General features: G+C 45.7%; 1 protein-coding gene across 4 annotated transcripts in view; it reads right to left on the reverse strand.

The window, feature by feature from the left end:
- Nucleotides 1–264: 264 nt before the first annotated feature.
- LOC146771112 (coiled-coil alpha-helical rod protein 1-like) overlaps nucleotides 265–23781 on the reverse strand; it is a 186337-nt gene continuing 162820 nt past the window's right edge. For 3 of the 4 annotated variants that reach the window (XM_085640343.1, XM_085640342.1, XM_085640340.1), the window contains 2 exons: nucleotides 22577–22712; nucleotides 390–637 (listed from right to left, as the gene is read on the reverse strand). In XM_085640343.1, coding sequence (XP_085496469.1) covers nucleotides 537–637; nucleotides 22577–22712 — 237 coding nt within the window. In that variant the 3' untranslated portion in view covers nucleotides 390–536. Of the gene's footprint in view, nucleotides 638–22570; nucleotides 22713–23781 lie in introns of all 4 variants that reach the window. The other variant, XM_085640341.1, reaches the window with a different exon arrangement.

The raw sequence follows: 23781 nt of genomic DNA on the forward strand, positions 1-23781 counted from the left end.
GCCCTCTCAAACTAGGTTCTCTCTTTCAAGATTCTCCTGTAATGAGTTTGCTGTAGGATACTAAAAAGGAACATTTATCTCATCTGTGGTCCTATTAGAAAGCACGTGTCAGGTCTACTCTGAGTCCAAGCATCAGTACGTACCACCCAACATTGAAGGTCACTTCCACTGGGGCAATTCATTCTGCAAGAGAAGTTAGAGACTTACGAAGAGCTGTTCGTTTTGAGGAGTTAAGTACTTATAATGGGCAAGACGACAACTGTCCAAAATTCATAAGGCACTTTAATAGAATGTATAAAAAAAAATGTTTTTCAATTAGTGCATAAATTAAGTCCAACCTTGAAGCATGAGTTCTGCAAACAAAAGGGGAGCTTTAAGCAACCAGATGGAAGTGATGCAGATGACCAACATCCACCGTCTATACCACAGAGAGAGGTAGGGCGATTGTCCAGTCCCTGTCCAAAGCTTCCCTCTCAGGATGGACGGTGATCTCTTCTCTAAATGACAACAGGATCATGCGGTCAACAATAGCATCTCTAGTCCTGTTCATCCTCAGACGGTGCCTCCTCTTCCTCATTGATGATAGCTGCGCTCAGTGTCTGCAGATTGTTCAACATGGCGGACAGGGATTCTGGAGGTGAAAACAGAGCAGGTGATGAGTCTTCAAAGTCCTTAGACCAACAGAGAAGCCCCACTTCAATTGTATCTTGGCATCTACACATCTTACAACAAACCCTTCTACCACCACAATTACAACAGTGCATCTCGTCTCTGCTTGGCATGCGCCAACCAGCAGGTTGTTTTAATAACTGTATGGAAGAGCACCAGTTTTAAAAGAAATGAGGGTGCTCTGCAAGACAAAGGAGCAAATTTGACTGTTTGAGCTTTGCCTTTTCATTATATATAACTAACGCGCACAAACCTAGGATCACTGTTCCAAGAAGACCCTACTAATTGCTTCCTGCACCAGAATCAGTGACCTATCTTACCCCATGACTCAGATATTAGACAAAATGGGACACCAATGGGTTGAGAATAAAAGGGAGCAGCATAGTCCAAAAGGCCCTTACCAATCAAACATAGACATGTAATATGTGAGTCATATTACGTGTCTATGTTTGATTGGTACGCGCCTTTTGGACTGATCTGTTGAGTTACACTGAACTTACACTGTTGTGTTAACAGTATTGTAAGGTATCCTTGCACCTTCTAGGCCTTTTGCAGTCTGTGATGACCACTTTGTGTGTATGCTGTACTAATGACTACAAATCCCTCTCTACGCCTGCAGTGGCTGATTAACAGTCTAAAACTGAGAAGCCTCCTCCAAGCAGAGGACCAGCAAATTAATTAGAGAATACATTTGATGACAGTCACCCAAATCAATAAAGCATAGACCAAACCTCCATTTACTATAACCCTAATACAGCGTAATCAATACTTTTTATTTAGCAAAGCTTTGCATTCCACTGAGACCACAGCTGGTGGCCTGCAGAACTCAGACCTGCACCCACACCGACTGACCATGCTCACAACCTCAGGCTCATCCTTGATAGACAACTGACCATGAAACGATAAGTCAACGCCGTCGCCTCCTCCTGCTTCTACACCCTTTGCATGCTCTGCAGGATTTTCAGATGCCAATCAAAACCAGAAAGACTGTCCCGAAGGCCATTGTCACCAGCCACTTTGACTACGGCAACGCTCTCTATGCCAGAATCCCCACCCATTCCATACAGAACGCGGCAGCCAGAGTCATCCTGGACCTCCCTAAACAGACCCACATCATTCTACACCTCAGACAGCTCCACTGGCTCCCAATCCAGAAAAGATGCCAGTTCAAGATCCTCACACACGCCTACAAGGCCCTCCACGACCAAGGACCGTCCTACATCAACCACTGTCATGTATTCCATTAGCCCTCAAGACACTGTCGCTTCTCTAGCCCTTGCACAGACCCCCCCCACGTCCAACACTGCCGCAGCAGAGGCCACTGCTTCTCCTAAATCGCTGCAAAGACCTTCAATAACCTCCCCTCCTTGACGGACTTCAGAAAGAAACTCAATACCTGACGTTTTGACGGAGACATGGCACCCTCAGCGCCCAGATACCCCCAGCGTCGACAGTGTTGCGATTTACAAATACTGATTGTTTGATTGACTGAATTCTACCACAATGAGGTATTTTTTTCTGGATCAAACACATAACTCTTGGAGTGACTTGACACATTTCTCAAGGATTCTTCATCGCAGTTCCCAGAGGTTATGAGCAGTGAAGTCTTCACTTCATTATGTTGAAACATTAGGGCTTGGGGATAGTTCTGTAAAGGTTGTCACTTGGCATACAGAAGGGACCCAGGGATAGCTACTTCAACAGTCGCCAGCCCCATACTGAACACGGGAGAAAGAGCCACGTGGCAGAGTTAAGATTAGAAACATATTGAATAGACCGGATTATGAGATCAAGTCTTTGTAGACTGTTAATAGTTCAGGATTTTACCAAAGGGAAGTGTGTTTAATGCACATTTGGCAGGCGGTTGTTTGCAACATTCAGATCAAGGGACACCTATTTTAGTAAGGGAACCACAAAACAAGCCAATGAATGAAAGTGTAAGACTCAGTCTAAAACCTACCCTTGCACCTGCTAGAGCAACGAGAGGACCTCAGATAAATGAATGAATGTAAGCCTCACTTCAAAACCCACCCTTTCTAGAAAAAGAAGAGCGCCACAGATGAATGAACGTAAGCCTCACCCTAAAAACCTATCCCTTCTAGAGAAACAAGAGCTCCTCAGATGAAAGAATGTAAGCCTCACCCTAAAGCCTCTCTCTTCTAGAGAGACAAGAACGCCTCGGGTGAATGAATGAACGTAAGCCTTACCCAAAAACCAATCCCTTGTAGAGAAACAAGAGCTCCTCAGATGAAAGAATGTAAGCCTCACCCTAAAGCCTCTCTCTTCTAGAGAGACAAGAACGCCTCGGGTGAATGAATGAACGTAAGCCTTACCCAAAAACCAATCCCTTGTAGAGAAACAAGAGCTCCTCAGATGAAAGAATGTAAGCCTCACCCTAAAGCCTCTCTCTTCTAGATAGACAAGAACGCCTCGGGTGAATGAATGAACGTAAGCCTTACCCAAAAACCAATCCCTTCTAGAGAAACAAGAGCGCCTCAAATGAATGAATGAATTAATCTAAGCCTCACCATAAACCTACTACCCCTTCTAGAGAAACAAGAGCTCCTCAGATGAATGAATGAATGAATTTAAGCCTTACCCTAAAATCCACCCTTTCTAGAGAAACACGAAAGCCTCGAATGAATGAATGTAAGCCTTACCCCAAAACCTAACCCTTCTAGAGAAACAAGAGCACCTCGAATAAATAAAATCTTTACTCCAAAACCTATCCTCTCTAGCACAAGAGTGCCTCTAAGCATAAATGTAAGCTTAGCTTCAGAATCTATCCCTTCAAGAGCAATGAGTGCACACTGACTAAATGAACAAAAATAAGCTTGGTTACAAACCCTAACACTTCTGGAGCAACAATAGTGTCTAAAATTATGAAAGACTCGTTCCAAAACCTACCGTTTCTAGAGAAACAAGAGCACCTGGAAATAATGAATAAAACGGACACAACAGATTGTCTTGTACCCAAAGTTTTGATTTCTGGTGTCACTCCCAATGCAATTCAGGCTCCCGTAAAAGCAGCTGCTGAGGTTTGTGGATGACCACTAGCTATCGCCCAACAGAAGCACTCCACATATCATGGGCATGACACTGCACACTGCTCTCTGCCCTTCATTAACATATCTGATACAACGCTGCACACTGCTCTCCGGCCTCCATGAACATATCTGATACAACGCTGCACACTGCTCTCCGGCTTCCATTAACATATCTGATACAAAGCTGTACAGTGCTCTCAGTCCTCCATGAATATATCTGATACAGCGCTGCACACTGCTCTCCGGCCTCCATGAACATATCTGATACAACGCTGCACACTGCTCTCCGGCTTCCATGAACATATCTGATATAACGCTGCACACTGCTCTCCGGCCTCCATGAACATATTAGATACAACGCTGTACAATGCTCTTCATGAACATATCTGATACAACACTGCTCTCCATCCAACATGTTCTTGGTAGGACACCGCTCTTTGTACTCAATAAACATATCCCTGATACAACACTGCACACTGCTCTCTGTGCTCCTTAAATCTATCCATGTGAGAACACTCCAGACTTCACTGTCTTTCAAGAATATATCTGTGATGAAGCACTGCCGACTGCTCTCCGCACCCCCAGAAGGAATGGTTTACCTGTAACTCCTGTTCTCTCGTAGGGGTATTTCCATGATAAGACATAAGCACTTGAAAAGTTCCGCCCATGTGCGGGGACCCCAGAGCACTTCTTTAGATAAATCTTTTTTTAAAAATGTTTTTTTAATTAATTAAACAGGCTCACAAAATCTCATATAATGCATTACATGTGTGAGAAGTTGGCCTGGTATATGCTGTCCACTAGTTATAGTGGGCACCTTGTACCAGTCCAAACAACCCTTATTGATGATTAGGTTAAAGACAACCTTTACTGAAAGCGATCCTAGTGGTAGCTTATAGAGAGCAGCCTTCAGGCTAAGGCTCGAAGGAATGTAAAGCAGCTTGGTTTACCAGATTATGACCTCTTGAATGACCAAATGAAAGGAGAACCACACAAGGTATATATAAAATATATGTATTTATTTCTAAACACTCTCTAATCTCTTTATGAGATTAAAGAACAAGATACACAATATTAAATCACTAGAACGACAGTAAATAGCACAATATACAATGGGCCCCAGGGGGGGACCAAACCATATATTAAGAAAGTGGTATAAGAACCACTACTTGACTAGACACATTGCCTAGAGCACGTAGAATCGCTGGGACCCCAAGGAACCACCCAAGGTTGTGACAGAGGGGACCCACGGAGGACGCATGTAGTGTGAGAACACAGCCACGAGCTCCGTACAATCCTATGGGAAAGTCGCGGTTGGAATTTTAAAGATCAAGGACACTTAGGAGAGGACTTTGAGCAAACCCTTTCAAACTTAGAAGGTTCTAAGGCCAGCACCCATGTGAGCACCGGAGTACTCGTTTTACATAACCCAGGGAAGCCGGGTGCATAGGTGTCAAATGGTGTCAGGAATCTTCGTCATTTTCTATGGCGAGATGCTGCAGAGTGCTGCTGCTGTGAAGAGGAAATGTGTCCGGTGTGATCCAAGCCTGAATTGGAGATGTGAAGAACCTCAAAACAGAGAGGACAGAGTCTGGGTCACTTCAGGGGGACTAGGGGCACGGTAGAACAATGCCCACCAATGTCGGGTGTTTCAGGTGAGAAGAGGTGAAGCTTGACTCCACTGCCATGGGCACCAGGAGACGTCGACGATGACCAAAGTCCGCAGGCGAGCTGTCCCACGAAGGATGTCGAGTGCTGGGGGGTCGGTATACGGATTGGAGACCAACAAGCCTTGGCAACGGCAACCCACGCAGTGAGAGTAAAAAGGCTTCGGTGTGGACCAGCAAGGTCCTGTGGACTCCCCAAGCGATGGAGAGTCAGGGCACGTCTGGAGCAACCGGGTAAGCCCACTGAAAGTTAAAGTACCCTTCTCAGGGACCCACAAATCGACGGACAAGGGATTGCGAAAGGACCTCGAGAGGAATCACTAAATACCAGCCCACGGGACACTCGTGGAGTGTAGGCCAGTAATCTTCGGTGGAATCACTGCTCGGGTCTGGACTACAAGTAGGTTAAAGCACAGCCTCAGGGATCGCGAAAAAGCATATGCTGCTGCAAATGTGGGCTTTGGATCTCAGGTTTGCTGAGAGCACGGATCGGCCTCGGGGAATCTAGGAAACCCACCTCCTGTGTTGCAAAATCTTCGGAGTCCTTCAGGAGCTGCGTAGTTGCAAACCGGACATATGCATCTTTGGTGCCTGCCTTGCAGGGGAGTAATTCCTTTACTCCAAGGGAGATTCTTCGGTCATCCAACTTCGAGTAGATAGTTGAAGTTCTGGAATTCTGTAGCAGAGTTTCGTCTAGGTAAATCTAAAGTCCTGTAGCCAGGGGTTCCTACTTTATACCCAAAGAAGGGGTGGGACAAACTCTAGGGACCCACCTATGGGAGGGTCAGGACAGAAGGGTGGCTACACCCATGTCCTTTGTCCAGTTTCGCACCAGAGCAGGGGCTGATAGCCCCTGCAATCGGTTTGAGCTGGACTATGCACAGGGACACAAAATGTGCTCCCAGTGCAGACATCAAAGCACTCTCGGAGTGCACCCACCCTGCCCCAATACACTAAAACCTGTCTGGGAGGTGGTCACACCACACTGTGACAGGAAACCTATTGTCCAGCCGTCCCCTGCCGTCCAGCAGCAAGAGGGCAGACTCGTGTCTGTGGCTGGCAGCACCAATTTTGTGATGCCAGAGCTTGCAAAGCTGGTACCGGGTGTACCGGTGCTGTCATATTTCTCCTTCTAGTAGGGTGAAATCATACCTCCCACACCAGTTACTGGTGTGGAGGTATGATTCCAAGGTGTTTGACACCAATCACGACATGTTTCCATGCAGCTGTTTTAAAGTTAGCATTTACTGCGAGATTATAATGCACTTGAGCGTATATGGTAGGCTGCATCACAAATAACCACGGAATAGAGGTTCCGAAAGCTGCAGAGGGGCTCTGCTCATGCATGGGCACCCTCTCACATAAAACCCAGCACCCTGCCTTCAGTATTGATAAGGCCTGCCATAGGTGTGACTGATAGGTTTATATGTGCAGTGATATGGATAGATATAGTGAACCTATATCTAAGTAAGGAGTGCATACACCACCTTACACAGGCTGCTGTAGCAGACCTGTTGTGTCATTTTGAAAGGTCTCTCAGAGGTGGCATAATACATGCTGCAGCCCCTGAGAGGGCTCTGTGGTACCTATGCCCTGGGTATATAATATACCATATACTAGGGCATTATAAGGGTACCCCAGAATCCAATCTGAAGTGTACCTAAAGTACATGAACAGCCAATTTAGGGAGAAAGCAGATAGTTTGAGTGGGGTCCTGATTAGCAGGATCCCAGTCAAACTAAGTCGAAAACCAGCAAAACACTAGGCAAAAAGTGAGGGTAACCATGCAGCCAGATTCCACCTTCCTACAACATGTACACAGAATTAACCATTTCAATTCATTGTTGTCCAAAGCATTGTTCAAAGACAGCGCCACATTTAGATCACATCCCAATTTCGTCAGGATATCACCTCTTTTTTTTATGATAAACACATTTTTGTTGATTTGACAAAAAGACACCAGCCATACATTACGACACCACGAAGACCAGGAGTACAAACAATGGTCTGTGCGACCCATTCCACGAATATGAATGGTAGAACGGCATGTGTTAGGACATTCCCCTTGAGACTAAACCATTCCCCTCAACCACTTCCCCCAGATACTCCGATAATTCTTAGGACACCCACGTGCTTCATACAGAGTTTTTTCTTACGTAGCACACCAGTCGACCCCGGTCTGCCAGCGCCTTATACATGGGGGTTCAAGGCTTTTCCAAAAGGCCGCTATGTCCCTTTTAGCCACCACCATTGCTTTAGTAAAAAACAATTTGTCATTCCTGGACCCATCCAGCCCGTCAATAATGCCCAGGATCGTGTGTCTCAGGTCATGCGGCAGGATATCACCTCTTTGACAAGACAGTCCGTACTCGGAATTGCCTCTATGCTGAAGGTACATCTATGATCCCTTCTAGGTTTCTATACGTATCCCAGGAGACCATATTTTATCAAATTTTTTCTTGCATCTCCTGCTATCATATATCACTTTTTCAGCTTGGTAGCACCAATCAAGATCTGCCTCCCATTCGTCTACAGTGGCGGATACACAGAACCCCCATTTGCATGCTATGTTTCGTTTGCTCACCCCGGCTGCAAGGGCAAGCCAAATTCTCGTGTGCTTAGGCCCGTCTTCCTCACCCTTAATCATCAGTAGGAGACCCTTGGCCTCCACCAGTACCTTTACTCCCATTACCCTGGACATTGTTGCCGCCACTCCTTGCCAATAACTCGTGATCACTGAGCAGTCCCAAAGTATATGGAAGAATGGCCCCTCTGCCTGGCATCCCCTCATGCAGTCCGCTGATTGGACCTTGCCCCATTCGTGCAAAAGTGTACGAGGATAGTACGTGCGATGTAGGATTCTGAATTGTATCAGCCTAAATCTAGTCCTGATCGCTATTTCTCTGGGCTCCTGAAATGCATCAGTCCACTCCTCCTTCTCAAGAGTACCCACATCAGCCTCCCACACTGTCCGCAGGAGTATCAGGGGTCCTGCGCATTGTGAATGAATTTTTTGTATATTGTCGAGGTTGCCCTGTCCGGTATGGGGTCCGCCAATAAGCGATCCTCCAGGGGTGAGTAGTCCGGAATAGCCCCTCCAGCCTTAATTTGTTGATGGAGTGCATGTATAAGCCGCATATGGGGAAATGCCTGGGAAGGTGCAAGCCTGAATTCGATTTGTAAGTCCTCAAATGATAGTGACGCTGTACCTCTCCATATGTCACCCAGATGATAGTTACCCAAGGCTCTCCATCCCGCAAACCCCTCCAGTCCAGTCACTTTCCTCGATAAATCTTCTTAAGTAGATATTTTTCGCCTTTCTTCAAGAAGGCCTACAAAGACCCTTAAGAGATCGAAAGACAATAATGCAGTCTAAATACATAAGCTACATTGGCCGCATCCTGAAAGAATTGAAAAAAGGTAGCCAGTATACTAAATTTGTGTAGGTTTATAGTATTAAACACACAGAATAATCTCCTTCACAAAACCCCTTTTTTCATGACAGATGAAAGGAAAGGACATAATAGCTCAATAGGCTGCCATTATATGTCTTTGAAAATAGAAGCTGTGCCTTTGAGATCCCAGAGACCACCAGTATCCCATCATGCACAGCTAATGACAGTTACTTCAGTTCTTTTTGAGGGAGATGAGAAGAGCATGTATACTCTATGTTATGGATCCCTGTGTCTATTCCACCGGGGAAGAGGGAGGGTTGCTTATGACATCATGGAAATACCCCTACGAGAGAACAGGAGTTACAGGTAAGAAACAGTTCCTTCTCTCGTAGGGGATTTCTGTGTATAGTGATAAGCACTTGAATAGATTAGCAAGTCCATCCCTGTAAAACGCAGTGGAAGAGACAGAGAAAGAGATATGTAGATTTAAGCAAACAGGTTCCGGAGGGAAGCCTGCCCTACTTGAGCATCTGCCTTGGCATCTGAATCTAGGCAGTAGTGTTTAGTATGAACTGATTTCCAGGTAGCAGCCTCGCAAATCGCTGCAATGGGAATATTACAAAGTAAGGCCGCAGTAGCTGCTTTCCCTCTAGTTGAGTGAGCTTTAGGCTTACTAGCTAAGGATTTATTAGCTTTTTGATAACAGAGAAGGATGCAGGAAACAATCCATCTAGAGATGGACTGCTTAGAAGTCGCCAGACCAGTACGGAAGGAACCATAGTTTACAAATAACTGGTAAGATCTCCGTAGCTCCTTAGTCTTAGCTAAATAGAATTTTAAAACCCGTCTAACAACTAGGGAATGAAGAGATCTCTCCGCTGGAGTAGATGGATTCTGGAAAAAGGTAGGAAAGGAAATAGTCTGGTTAACATGAAAATCTGAAACCACCTTAGGGAGGAACTTCGGATGAGTCCTTATAAGCATTTTAGATGCGTGAAAAAGTGTGTATGGCTCTTTACAGCATAGTGACTGGATTTCGCTAACTCTGCGGACAGAAGTAACTGCCACAAGTAAGCCGTTTACCAAGACAGATGCTGAAGAGAAGATTTTTTGTATAGGCTTAAAAGGTTCTTACATAAGACGAGAAAGTACCACATTAAGCTCCCAGGGAGGAGAAGGACTCTTAATGGGAGGAAAAACTTTCTTCAAATGCTCCAGGAAATCTTTAATGACAGGAATTCTGAAAAAGGAAGTTTGTGAAGGGCATTTCCTGTAGGCAGTAAGGGCTGCCAAGTGAACCTTAATGGAAGAAAATTGAAGGCCAGATTATGCCAGATGAAGCAAATATGGAAGGATGACATCTTTCTGGCAAGAGGTAGGATACTCATGCTTTGATTAGCACCAAATACAGAATCTCTTACATTTATGAGCATAAGAGGACCGCATAGATGGCCGCCTAGCTTCTTTGAGGATGTCCATGCAGCTTTGGGGTAAGTTCACGTGTCCAAATTGTACAATCTCAGTAGCCATGCTGCCAAATTCAAAGAGGAGAGCTTGGGGTGCACCATCTGGCCTCTGAACTTCGTTAGTAGCTCTGATTGGCAAGGAAGCCTGAAATGTGTATGGATAGACCGGTGAAGGAGGTCCATGAACCACGATTGACGTGGCCACTCTGGAGCTATGAGAATCATTGTGGTCCGTGACTATGCCAGCTTGATTAGGACTGTCGGGATTTGGGGAACTGGAGGAAAGGCGTAGAGAAGTCTGCATGACCAGTTGATCCATACGGCATTCCCCAACGTTCCCGGAAAATAAAAATTATGAGGCCTATGTGTCCCCATGTGCCCCCCCAACGCTTATGTGCACATGCATGTAACCTATGCATTTCCCCTCCATGGCTTTTCTATCATGATGCTTATGCTATAACGTGGCCTGCCATCATCCAGTCTCCCATGAGAGAAACGACAAATCTGTACTGAGGCCTACACGTTTTGCATCATGTTTTCCTGCATTTACATAAAAACCCATGTTTATGGCTCAGCCAGAGCCGAAAAGAGGTTTTTCAGGCCTCAGAACGCTCAGAAAGCTGCAGCTGCGTATCCTTGGCCTTGCACACTTGGGCCTCAGCCAAAGGGGCCCTGTCAAAGGTGCCGAGACAGTATTGAGCACGGTTATCTGCTTACTCCTACAGAGCCGCATTCCTGCCTGGAGAAGGAGGGATAAACATAACCCATCTGCAAAGGAGAAAGCCTAGCCTTTCTGTCTCTCTTTGTGAGATTGCAAAGCTCACGTCAGTAAAAAGCCCATAGCCCCCATGTAAGGCCTCTGCAGTAAATGAAGTAAATGAAGAAAAAGATGCCACATCGGCTCTTGGTGATGGGCAACCTATGTCACAAATCAGTCCCTGCTCCAGACATCGGATATCAGATAAAACAAGATGTGCTGGTCGTCCTGACACCGAAGGCCTCACCCACTGAAGGCCTCACTTCCAGACTCCCCGGTTGCACAGCAACCCTTCCCCACGTCAGTTACACGTCATGCTCGAGTTGAGCACAAGTAAGGCAAAGTTCCAGTACAATTCCAGCTGATCACGCATCCCCCCTCCAGGTATCCACCCACCTATGACAAATTACCTATTATCATCAAGTGGACGCCCACATGGACGCCCACCTTCACGCCTACTTACACGCCCACATGCTCTTATCTCATTCTCTCTTGCTCTTCTGCTTACGTATAATATCTAATGTATATATACTGTACTCTGTGAATAAAGTTTGAGAATATTCTGAGAATACTTTTGAGACCCTTCCTGATCCCTTGTGGTGATGGTATTATTCTCCCTATGACTCGAGTTATTGGAATAAAGCCCTTTTGAACCCGATACCACAGACTCAGCCTCTTGCTTTATGCATGATCTTATTGATATTATGAAATTATGAGAGCGTAATATTTTATTTACGACATAATGGCGCCCGAACAGTTCAATCTCTTTCCCCACACGCCGGAGATGAAGGTCCAGTTTTGCCCCCTTCCACAGCCGTGACGGACTTCAAGTGCGCACGTCGCGGGTATTCCCGCCAACTCCCTCAGGCCAACGAAGGAGTCGGACTGTGACCAGGCATCCATACGAGGCGGTGAGGATCGCGGATCGTCCTAACCCAGAGCCCACCTGCGAGAGAGCTGTGTCCGAGGTTTCTAGAGATCCACCCAAGATACGCCATTCCCTGCGCAGCGTCAAGTGTCCGAGGCCTTCAAGTTCAAGTTCAAGTTCCGCTTCCCGGTGAGTTTCTCATGGGGGTTGCAATACAGACGGGTTCATTTAATGAACACGGTAAAGACGTGTCTCACTTGTGAGACCGGTATGTTCAAGAGCATGCTTCAAGAATTAAAGAATTACAGAATTAAAGTCCAAGTTTTCAGGTGCACCGATTTAACTGTATGAATGTTATTGTCTTAGTCAGGTTCAGTTAGGTTTGAATGTGTCAGGTTTTAAGTAAGTTGGTTTCATTGTGATTTTTGTGTCTTGGGCTCAGTAATTTTTGTTTTTTGGGTCATTGTGATTTTTGTTTTCGGTTACATTCCAACATGCCGTTATTTTCAAAACTGCGTAAGATATGTACCAGAAAGGGTGTACTAGAGGAACCAGTTAACATTCCGCCTAGGGACACACCTGGACATTTCATGTACTGTAAGCATGGTTTAGATGCCGTGTTATTTTTAGAACTATGGGTAGATTACACGAAGGATTTAGAGACAAAATATAGATGGCCTATCACGGGAACGTGGAATGCGGAATGCGTCATGAAGGTAGAGGAAGAGATATGGAAGAGAAAATGTAGACCTGCTCAGAAGGATGCCATTGAGTTTTGGCGCAAGGAGTCACATGGAAGAACAGAGTAAGTGTTCCACAGAGCAGAGAGAAGTAGACAGGAGTCTGAAAAAGCCAAAGAAAAGATGTTACAGGAGAAAGGGGAGCGGGTAAAAGAGAACAGGCTGAAAGAGAAAGAAATACGGTCGTTGCTGGTATTTGTCCCGTCCTTTCAGAGGAACTAGCAAGAGTGGCCCCGGTAGATAGACCCGTTAGAGTGCCACCGCAAGTACCCCGAAAAATAAGACCAACAGCATCCGAAGCGTTTATTACCACCTACCTGGAGGAATCCCCACCAGCATACCTAGACGGATCTTTCCCTGCACCCCCAAACAGGCCCAGCTCCAGGAGTAGATGGATAGGTAACAACCAGCCCCTCACCCCGACCGAAAATGAATTAGCACGGTCAGCGACCCTGTGGGTGTCCCAAAATGATACATATAATAATGATATAGTAGCTCAAATGTTCTTGAGCCTCCCACCAAAAGAACAGCGCATGGCTGGTGTTTACATGGTCCAACATTTGATTACGTTGTCAAAAGGAAATTGAGAGGGGTGTAGCTAGAGAAAGAGCAACACCTGTGATTTGATGACACCCCTAATGTACAAAGTGTTAACGAAAAATAATTAGTGATCCGTTAAGAGTTTAGCTTGAGAAAAAAAATTGTGGGTATTTCGAATTTGCAAATTGTTCAAGAATACAGGTTTGTGTTCTTGGTGGTCCAGTGAGCCAATGTGCTGGGTCCAGACGGTAAGATTACGACCCCCTGGTTACTAATTGTATATAAAAACGATCTTTCAATAGGGCGAATTATTGCAGTTTTTATGGAATTGAGAGGACTTTTTGTCTTTGACAGCTTCAGAGTGAGGAGACGGTGGGGGCTGAATAGAGCAGAATGTGATACAGAAATCGGAGACAGATTCTGACCTTGAAGCAAGTAAGGTGGGGGGGCCGGAAAAGGAGCAGGATACAGGCACTGCTTAGAAAGCTTCTCTGACATAGCATCTGTGTAATGCCTGCAGCCGGAGAGCCTTGAGGGCCAGGAGTAGATAAAAAAAAAAAGATGGCTGGCAGCCCAGGCTCAAGCCGCGCTGAGGGGCTATTTTTAGCTTCTCTGATAAGACAGGGCAGCTGAGAAACAAAACTCAAGCCTTCGTTTGTTCTATTCTGTGCACTCCCAGACCCTGACCTAACACTCTAGGTTGACGGCTCATGCATGAGGACGGGGGCGGGAGAATTAGTGGCAGCATATGCAGTGACCACTGCTACTGAAATCATGGAGACTAAAAGAATAGACATGCTGTCAGCACAAGCAGCAGAGCTCATCGCCCTGACACAAGCGTGCATAAGAGCTAAGCACCTGAGAGTAAACATTTACACCGATTCTGTGGAGAGAAAGAGGTTTCTTGACCTCTCACGGGGCCAAGATACAGCATGGCCTCCTTATTCAAGCCCTTCTGGAAGCGATACATTTACCAACAGCCATAGCTATCCTGAAATGCAAAGCACATACTAAAGTTACAGATACCATCAATGTCCAAAGCCATGACAGTCAGGGATCCTTCCAGGGATGTACAAGACATACAGACACATGCTACTCTAGACGAATTAAAGAAATGGTCGGAACAAGGAGGGGTACTGACTGATCAGGGTTGGATGACTAAGGGCAAAACAACATGGTTCCTTCCTGATTCGATGGTACAAGTGATCATAAATACCGCACATAGTCCTGCACACTTAGGAGAGAAAGCAATGCTAGACAGCTTACAGAATATATGGTTCAACAAGCACCTGCGTGCAGCAGCGAAACAAAAGGTCAGAACATGTATGATCTGTTGCCAATTCAATCCAGGTAAAGGCATTCCGATGGAACAAGGTGGATTCCATCCACCTGACCACCCTTTTGAAGTGCTCCAAATGGATTATATCCAAATGAACAGATGTAGAGGTTACAAATATGTCCTAGTACTCATGAAGCAGGTGTCCCTTCTGTTAGGGTATACCTGGAAGTTCCATTGTGTGCGACATCCTGAAGCAGCAGGCTTTGTAGAAAGACGCAATCAGACCTTAAAGATAAAACTAGCAGACAAAGGTGTAGATTGGATGGTAGCCCTGCCGGTTGCCCTCTTTTACATGCGAATGGTAGTCCATTCTAGAACAGGCTTATCTCCCTATGAAGTGGTTTTTGGTAGACCACCGAATATGTGGGGCACTCCAATGCCTAAAAAGATTACTGATGTTGATAGTAACATGCTGACAGATTACCTGGCTTCCTTGATGTCTGCACTACTCTCTTGTCGTTCGCAGGTTGCTGCCGCCTTCCCTGACAACACCCAGGTCAAGGGACACTCCATCGCTAATAAGGAACTTTGATAGATCGAGCCCTCTTGAGCCGAGGTGGAAGGCGCCGAAGTCGTTAAAGTCAAAGGACGGAAAGGATGGGTTCATCTTCATCATTGTAAACGTTACTTCGGGAATAACGATTCTTTCAAAAAGGACACTAACTTCTTCAAGCTAAACTTAGATCTAATAAGTCAGAACCCGTTTGATCAATTAAGTCCACTAGGTGGTGAAGCGGTTGAACATGTATTCTGGCTTGCATAAGATCTTGGACAATAACATTGATAAAAAGAGCAAGATAAAAAGCATATACTGTAAAATATTACGTGGTAGATGTATAGTGACTTTGATTTTTCTATCTCTTCTGTGCATCACGATAATATGTATCAGCTTAATACTACATGCTATTTTTCCTCCTATTGCTTCACTCTTACACTCCTCCACTAATGATACCATAAAGCACACATTTAGTGATCTGCCATCCCATGAGCTATCATATCGACTTGCCTTACGCAACAATACCTTTATTCAGATGCTGCACCATTCACATCAGACTAGCAATGCTACAGACTGCTGGGTCTGTGGCCGACTTCCCCCGTATCAGAAGGTGAAGGGAGTGTTGCCTCTTTTCCCTTTTCCTTTCTCCCATAATGGTTCTTGCGGAGCATGGTTTGCCTTAATGACATCCATCAACGGTGAAGCCAAAGAATGTCAAGACAAGGAGTGTAGGGGCGACTGGGTATGGGGTAACTTGAATAAAGTCATGAATGAAGCATGTTTCCCAGATGAAGAAGGTCTTCCCCAAAGAAAAGGTACAGATCTAGAAAATGAAGAGTATCTGCAAAGAAATGCGACCCTCGTCTTTATAGTGTTGAATGTCAAGCCCATACACAATTTAGGTCCATCCTCAATTACAGTCCTGCCAGTAAAAGGGAACTTGTGTGTCAGAAAAGAAGGCTCAGTACATTTGGGGCACAGTGAGTGTGATACTATAATAGTATTCAAAGACAAAGGAAAGTCTTATTTCAGAGCATCACGACACACCTACTTTATTTGTGGACAGACAGCCTATGTGCAGCTGCCCTTAGAGTGGGGTGGGACGTACTACATATCATTTCTTTTATTGCTAATAACGCACCGTCTGTATACAAAGCAATAACAAGGCTCCACAAGATTGCCCAAAACATACATCAAGACCCAGGCACGTGGACTTGGTCCAGTTGGCTCTGGGGATTAATATCGGCATGGGGATGGAAAGTGTTGACCGTCTGTGGGTTAATACTACTAATGATATTCAGTTGTTGCCTATGTCTGCAGTGTGGCCCGGCCATTTGCGGCCTGTGTGCTACTGCATGTGTTCCACATCCCCATTTACAGAGCATTGAAAATGGAAAAATAATGCTGCAAGAACAGATCGACTGTCTCATGAAAATAGATGTGACATAAGGGGTCCACTAGGGGACAAGGAGGGAATGAGGAAAATAAAAATGATGAGGCCTATGTGTCCCCATGTGTCCCCCCAACGCTTATGTGCACATGCATGTAACCTATGCATTTCCCCTCCATGGCTTTTCTATCATGATGCTTATGCTATAACGTGGCCTGCCATCATCCAGTCTCCCATGAGAGAAACGACAAATCTGTACTGAGGCCTACACGTTTTGCATCATGTTTTCCTGCATTTACATGAAAACCCATGTTTATGGCTCAGCCAGAGCCGAAAAGAGGTTTTTCAGGCCTCAGAACGCTCAGAAAGCTGCAGCTGCGTATCCTTGGCCTTGCACACTTGGGCCTCAGCCAAAGGGGCCCTGTCAAAGGTGCCGAGACAGTATTGAGCACGGTTATCTGCTTACTCCTACAGAGCCGCATTCCTGCCTGGAGAAGGAGGGATAAACATAACCCATCTGCAAAGGAGAAAGCCCAGCCTTTCTGTCTCTCTTTGTGAGATTGCAAAGCTCACATCAGTAAAAAGCCCATAGCCCCCATGTAAGGCCTCTGCAGTAAATGAAGTAAATGAAGAAATAGATGCCACATCGGCTCTTGGTGATGGGCAACCTATGTCACAAATCAGTCCCTGCTCCAGACATCGGATATCAGATAAAACAAGATGTGCTGGTCGTCCTGACACCGAAGGCCTCACCCACTGAAGGCCTCACTTCCAGACTCCCCGGTTGCACAGCAACCCTTCCCCACGTCATGCTCGAGTTGAGCACAAGTAAGGCAAAGTTCCAGTACAATTCCAGCTGATCACGCAACCCCCTCCAGGTATCCACCCACCTATGACAAATTACCTATTATCATCAAGTGGACGCCCACATGGACGCCCACCTTCACGCCTACTTACACGCCCACATGCTCTTATCTCATTCTCTCTTGCTCTTCTGCTTACGTATAATATCAAATGTATATATACTGTACTCTGTGAATAAAGTTTGAGAATATTCTGAGAATACTTTTGAGACCCTTCCTGATCCCTTGTGGTGATGGTATTATTCTCCCTATGACTCGAGTTATTGGAATAAAGCCCTTTTGAACCTGATACCACAGACTCAGCCTCTTGCTTTATGCATGATCTTATTGATATTATGAAATTATGAGAGCGTAATATTTTATTTACGACAGTACCTTGACCCAAAGTTTTGGCATTTGCTGTTTTCTGCGGTGGTGAACGAGTTGACCTCCGGAGTACAAAGCAATCACAAGGAGATGATGGACGGAGTGCTTAAACTTTCAGACACTCACCCCAGTCACAGATCTGGGTTGAATCCATCATCGTTCTTTAGCTCACTTCGCCACCTCAGTTTAGACCCAGCTATATGCAAATCAGTCTTGACCCTGTGCCTCATGGGAACAGTCCAGCCCGAACTGCCAAGCCAGGTCTTCCCTGAACTGGAAACAAGCATCCTGGGAACGGTTTCGTGGTAACACCCCTCTCCAGCCAGCCTAGCTTGAATCCAGTGGCAAAGTGAGCAAGGGACCACGTCTGGGCATACCCTCCCAACTTATGGTTTTCCTGGAGGAGTCTGCTTAGAGAGTCAGCCTGAGCATTTTGACCACCTGGGGGGTGAGTTGCTGTTAAGGTCAAGTTTCTGGCCAGAAGCCACTTCCAGATCGTCTGGGCTTCCCTAGACTAAGGTCTGGACCTCGAGCCTCCCTGCTTGTTGAGGTAGTACATTGTTATTGTATTGTCCGTCTGTACAAGCAGGGAGTTGGAGCTGAGTGATGGACGAAAGGCTTTCAACGCCATGTGAACTGCTCTTAGCTCTAGCAGATTGATGTGCTAAGTAGATTCCTTGTGTGACCATTTGCCCTGGATTTGAAGTTGACCTTTATGGGCTCCCCTTACCAGGAGAGAAGCATACGTGACTATAGTTTGAACAGGCATCTCCTTGTGAAACAGGATCCCTCGTAGGAGATTGGTGAGATTGCACCACCATTTGATGCACCAGAGGGCGTGTTGAGACAATTGGATCTGGTCTTCCCAGTCGCCTTTTCGCTGATCCCATTGATCTTCCAGGTATTCCTGCAGAGGTCTCATGTGGAGACGTGCATTCGGAGTGAGGAATATACAGAATGCCATCGAACCCAGTAGTGAGGATACCTTTCTCACAGTCGGGCGAGACAGTGCCATGAGAGCCTGAGCCTTCCGAAGTATCGATAAGCGTCTCGCCTCCAAAGGACAAACGTTTGCCATGCGAGTATCGATGGAAGCTCCCAGATATTGCAGGAACTGCACGGGAACCGAAGTGGATTTTGCCTGGCTGATATGAAGACCCAACCGAAGGAGATAGTCAGTCCAACTGAAATGCAGCTGAGGTTCCTGAGCCGTGGATGCCTTGATGAGCCAATCCTCTAGATAGGGGTAGACGAGCACTTTGTGTTTCCTCAAATGCGCGGCCACCACCGCCTTGCATTTGGAGAAAGTCCTGGGCACTGACATCAGGCCGAATGGGAGCACACTGTATTGGTAGTGGTTTTCCCACAGTGAACCTCAAGAGTTTGCGATGCTTCTCTATGATGGGAATGTGAAAGTTAGCATCTTGAAGATCGATTGCGCATAACCAATCTCCTTGATGTAACTGAGGCTAGATTTGGTGTAATGCTAGCATTCTGAACCTCTCTCTCTCTCTGAATCCACTTGTTGGCCATCCTTAGGTCAAGAATGGGTCTATACTCGTTCTTGTCTTTCTTTTTGACAAGAAAGAATCTGGAGTATAGGCCCTGCCTCGTTGTAACGGAGGAACGGGTTACAACGCCTGTTTCTGTAAGAGAATGTCCGCTTCCAGTTGTAATTAGAACCTGGATTGTTTCTGAGGTATTGACGGTGGAGAGTTGATTAACCTGAGTGAGTATCCATTGCGATCAATATTCAGCACCCAATTGTCTTGCGTTATGTTTGATGCATCCCCCTACCGGAGCAGGTAATGGAACAGGGGGAAGACAGGATTCAGAGTTTTGCACCAGCTGGCATCTTGCCTCCTTGAGCAGGCTGCTCGCCTAATCTTCTTCTTGTTTGTTTTTTCTGATACTGCTGGTAGGAACGTTGGTACTATGGTTGCGTACCTGCCTGGCAGCCCCGATACCATCGAGGGGTTTGAACCCTCTGTGTAGAGCAACGCCGTTGAAAAGGACGGAAAGATTTGCGCTGCTTCTTAGGACTCTCCAGGCCTACTGCTTTTAGTGTCATTTCGGCTTTCATCCTGGCCATCTCCTCGTCTGAGTGAGTGCCAAAAAGAGTCGTACCTGAAAACGGGAGATTCAGAATGCGTTGTTGCGATTCAGGCTTGAGTGACGTAAGGCGTAGCCATGAATGCCGCTGTAATGCCACGCCATGGCAATACTCACGTGCAGCAAGAATGGATGTGTCTGCTGCTGCACCTATAATTTGATTAGAGACCATCAAGCCCTCTGCCAGTATTTCATTAAAATCCTCTCTCTTGTCTCTAGTGAGGTAGTCCGCAAACTGCGGAAGCGATTCCCACACTGCCCTGTCATATCTCCCTAACAAGGGTGTGGCACAAGCAACTTTCATGACAGTCGCTGCTGTGTTGCAAACTTTCCTCCCCACCGAATCCATTTTGTGGCTTTCTTTATCTGGTGGTACTGTTGAAGTTGGAGCTGTGGCATGTTGCTTCTTCGCAGCCACCACAATAATAGAACTTGGAGTTGGGCCCATCCTATGGAAAGCAGGATCCTGCTCCGGAGGCCGGTATTTATTATGCAGCCTGGAAAGAGCTGACTTCACAGTTAAGGGTGTCAAGCAAAGCTCCATCGCTGGTTCTAACAGTCCTGGCACCAGAGGAAGCAAAGGGCATGACACCTGTTTTTGTTGCAGAGTCTCAAATATGATGGAAGGTGTAAGAGTAGAGAGTGGAATGTTCAATTTGAAAGCACCCCTCACTAAAACCTCTTGAGAAGTTGAAATGTAATCAACTGGCGAGATCCGTGGGGGAGGTGAATCCGTCAGTGTAGGTTAATGTCTGCCAGTGCTTGACGAGGAAGTGTCTCTGGTATGTCTGGAATGAGACTTCCGTCTATGATGGGGAGAGGAGTTGGCCTAACGGCTAGGGCACTCGACCTCGGACCTGGGTTCGAGCCTCGGTAATGACGCTGAACATCCTGTGATTCTGGGCAAATCACTTCATCTCCCCGTGCCTAACAAAGAATTAATGTGTGTCCTAATGTAACGTAACTGGTGCTATGTAAAGCACTCTGATACCTGATTGGATTCGGGTCAAGTTCGCGCTATATAAAACTCTGCAAAAAAAAAAAAAAAAATGATGGCGATGACGTGAATGAGTAGAGGATCTATGACTACAAGAACAATGGCTTGTGTGGGATCTAGACCTCTGTCTTTGTGGCGAAGATGGTGGAGGACGTGGTGGTGGAGGAGGAGGAGGAGGAGGAGGCGGAGATCTTGGTTCCAAATTTGGAAGAGGTGGTGGAGACTGCTGATGAGATGCTGGAGAATAAACGAGCCTAGATGGTCAATAGGTTCAGGAATAATCTGAATCTGACGTGTAGATACGTCTTTTCCTACGTACCTTCTGAAGTCTTGAAGATGGTGACAAAGTTCTTGAGGAGGTTCTTTGACTCCCTCTAGACGTCGATCTACTCGTCGACAGCGACCTTACATGTAGCCTAGAAGGAGAATCTCGCTTCGACACTGAGCGCCACCCTCTCTGCGTCGATCGACGGTGGGAGTGTGTCGGTGATATACAGTGATGACTTGGGGCCGTCTCGACGTCGAGCGACTTTGCCGGTGTGAAAAGGTACTCGACGGTGACCTACGAGGTGTCATCGTCAGCGGTGGACTTCCTGAAGCAGACCAAAGTGGTATCGTCATCGGCTTCGAAATCGACGTCAATGATCTTTTTCGCGACGTGGAACGTCGACGTCGTTTGAACCCAAGAGCCCTGGGTAGATGGTGAACAGGTCGGAGCTGTGCCTCCTCTCGACGTCCTCGTCCGGGACCATTTTTTAGCCCTTCTTCTGCTGGAGAGCCCCCCAGAGGCTGAAGCCTCCTGTTTTCTTCTCTCTTCTGCTCCCTCAAGCCGGATTTTCTTTCTGTCACGCCGAGTACGCTTAGAGAAGGTTTTATACATGGAACAAGCATCAGGAACATGAGCAGCAGGAAGACAAATTATGCACACACTGTGAGGATCAGTCTTGGCCTTCGTCCTACCACTGTCTGGGCACTTATCAAAAAGAGATGGTATTTTTGAGTGAACAACTGCAAAGTTTCTGTCAGAAAAAGACAAACACGAAAAGGAAGACCAAAGACGTCGAGTGAAGTGGTTATTTGCTAAATTCAGAAGTGAATTTTGAAGAAAACACAAAATCGGTAGAGCTCAATGCTCCAGGGTCCTGAAAGCAGGAGCCGGAAAAAGAACTGAAGTAACTGCCACTAGCTGTGCATGATGGGATAGTGATGGTCTCTGGGATCTTAAAGGCACAGCTTCTATTTTCAAAGACATATAATGGCAGCCTATGGGGCTATTCTGTCCTTTCCTTCCAGCTCTATCATGAAAAAAAGGGGCTTTGTGAAGGAGATTATTCTGTGTGTTTAATGCTACAAAAACGACACAAATTTAGTATACTGGCTACCTTTTTTCAATTCTTTATGAGGATGCGGCCAGGGTAGTCTATGTATTTAGGCTGCATAATTGTCTTTCTAGCTCTTAAGTGTCTTTGCAGGCCTTCCTGAATAAAGGCGAAAAATATCCACTTAAGAAGATATATCTAAAGAAGTGGTCCAGGGTCCCCGCAAGTGGGCAGGGCTATTCAAGTGCTTATGACTATACATGGAAATGCCCTATGAGAGAACATACCATGATACAACACTGCTCTCTGCGCTCCACAAACATACACCTGATACAACACTGCGGACTAGTCTTTGTGCTCCAGCTCTCTCTTTTACTTGATTGTTTTAGGTATTGTTTAGATAAATATGTATAGTCATTTAGGGATTGTCCTAGGTATTGTTTTGCTTGATTGTTTTAGGTAGTTCTAGATGGCGAGATGTTCACCTGGGGTGCCAACTGCATCACTTGGGTTTAGAAGTGATACACGAGAGTACTTGCCTTTAGAGAGCGGTGTGCCCTTGGGTGCAAGTGCTGTTGGTAGTTGCTCTGTCTCTTCCTCGCCCACGGCCTCAGAGGTCTGAAGGGCAGGGAACCTGCTCTGCTTGTGCTGCCTCAGAAGCCCTTTTTGTCTGAGTGTGGCCTGTGAGAAAAGAAGTTAGACTGTAACAGAGATCGGGATCAAAGGATTAAAGTGAACAGAAACAGACATGAGGGCATTACATAGTAATCATTATTAAAACATCATAAGGCAACCTTCACCAGTTGCTAACATTTAGAAAAATTACTAAGTCTGCAAGAAAGAGGAACTGGCAGTGCTGTATATCAAAATCAGTGGTAAGTCCATGCTGTAAATACACAATATTATAGTAACCAGCAATGTGAGACCAGGAGTCAAATCCCTTATTGTGATAACCCGAAATGCATTTCCTAATGTGACACACCAGAGTTGTTGGCACCCATAAATCAGGATAACAAAGGAAGACAATAAGCAAAGGCTGTGACAGAATGAAAGGAAGAAGTGATCATACAAAAGTCCACAATCTGTGATACTGTACAATTATAGACACCATATTATAACGCACTTAGATTAGGAGACTCATCTGAAGTTCTAGAATTAACCCCTAAACCCTTGGATATATTGGTATGACACACCTGAGAATCAAATAATCAAAACAACCAACAACATGTCAGTCTATCCCATGAAGACTCCAAGCACTCCTGGTCTAAAGTCAATCTCACCACTAAAACTGAAGAATAGAAATATAAGAAAACCGAAATGCGTCCATCGTTAACAATAATCCAAATAAAGATAAAATTATCAAATTGTTTGCGCGTTACAGCACCTTGATCATACAAGGTATCCATCCATCGTAAAAATCATATTGATGAAAATCATATACCCACTGGAATAATACTGTTGATGCATGCGTATCAGCCAAACACTCTATGAAGTTGAATATAAATCAATTTGAGTCCTCTCAAAAAAATACTGGTATTGGGCATTAGTAACATTATGGGTCCTGATCCTTGCTTAATGCAAGTTTAAATCAAACATGGGCTTAGCGGGCGGGAGCGTAGTGCACGACCTGTCCACTTGCGTGCTCGTTTGTGGCATTGTGGATGGGCGCCATCTTAGAACAGCTTATGTACACAGCAATAGAATAAGGACTAGCCGTGACCTCACAACTCTCGTCTCTATTGTTATCTTA

Source organism: Triturus cristatus, unplaced genomic scaffold, assembly GCF_964204655.1.
Source record: "Triturus cristatus unplaced genomic scaffold, aTriCri1.1 SCAFFOLD_189, whole genome shotgun sequence".
NCBI classification, from domain to species: Eukaryota; Metazoa; Chordata; class Amphibia; order Caudata; family Salamandridae; genus Triturus; species Triturus cristatus.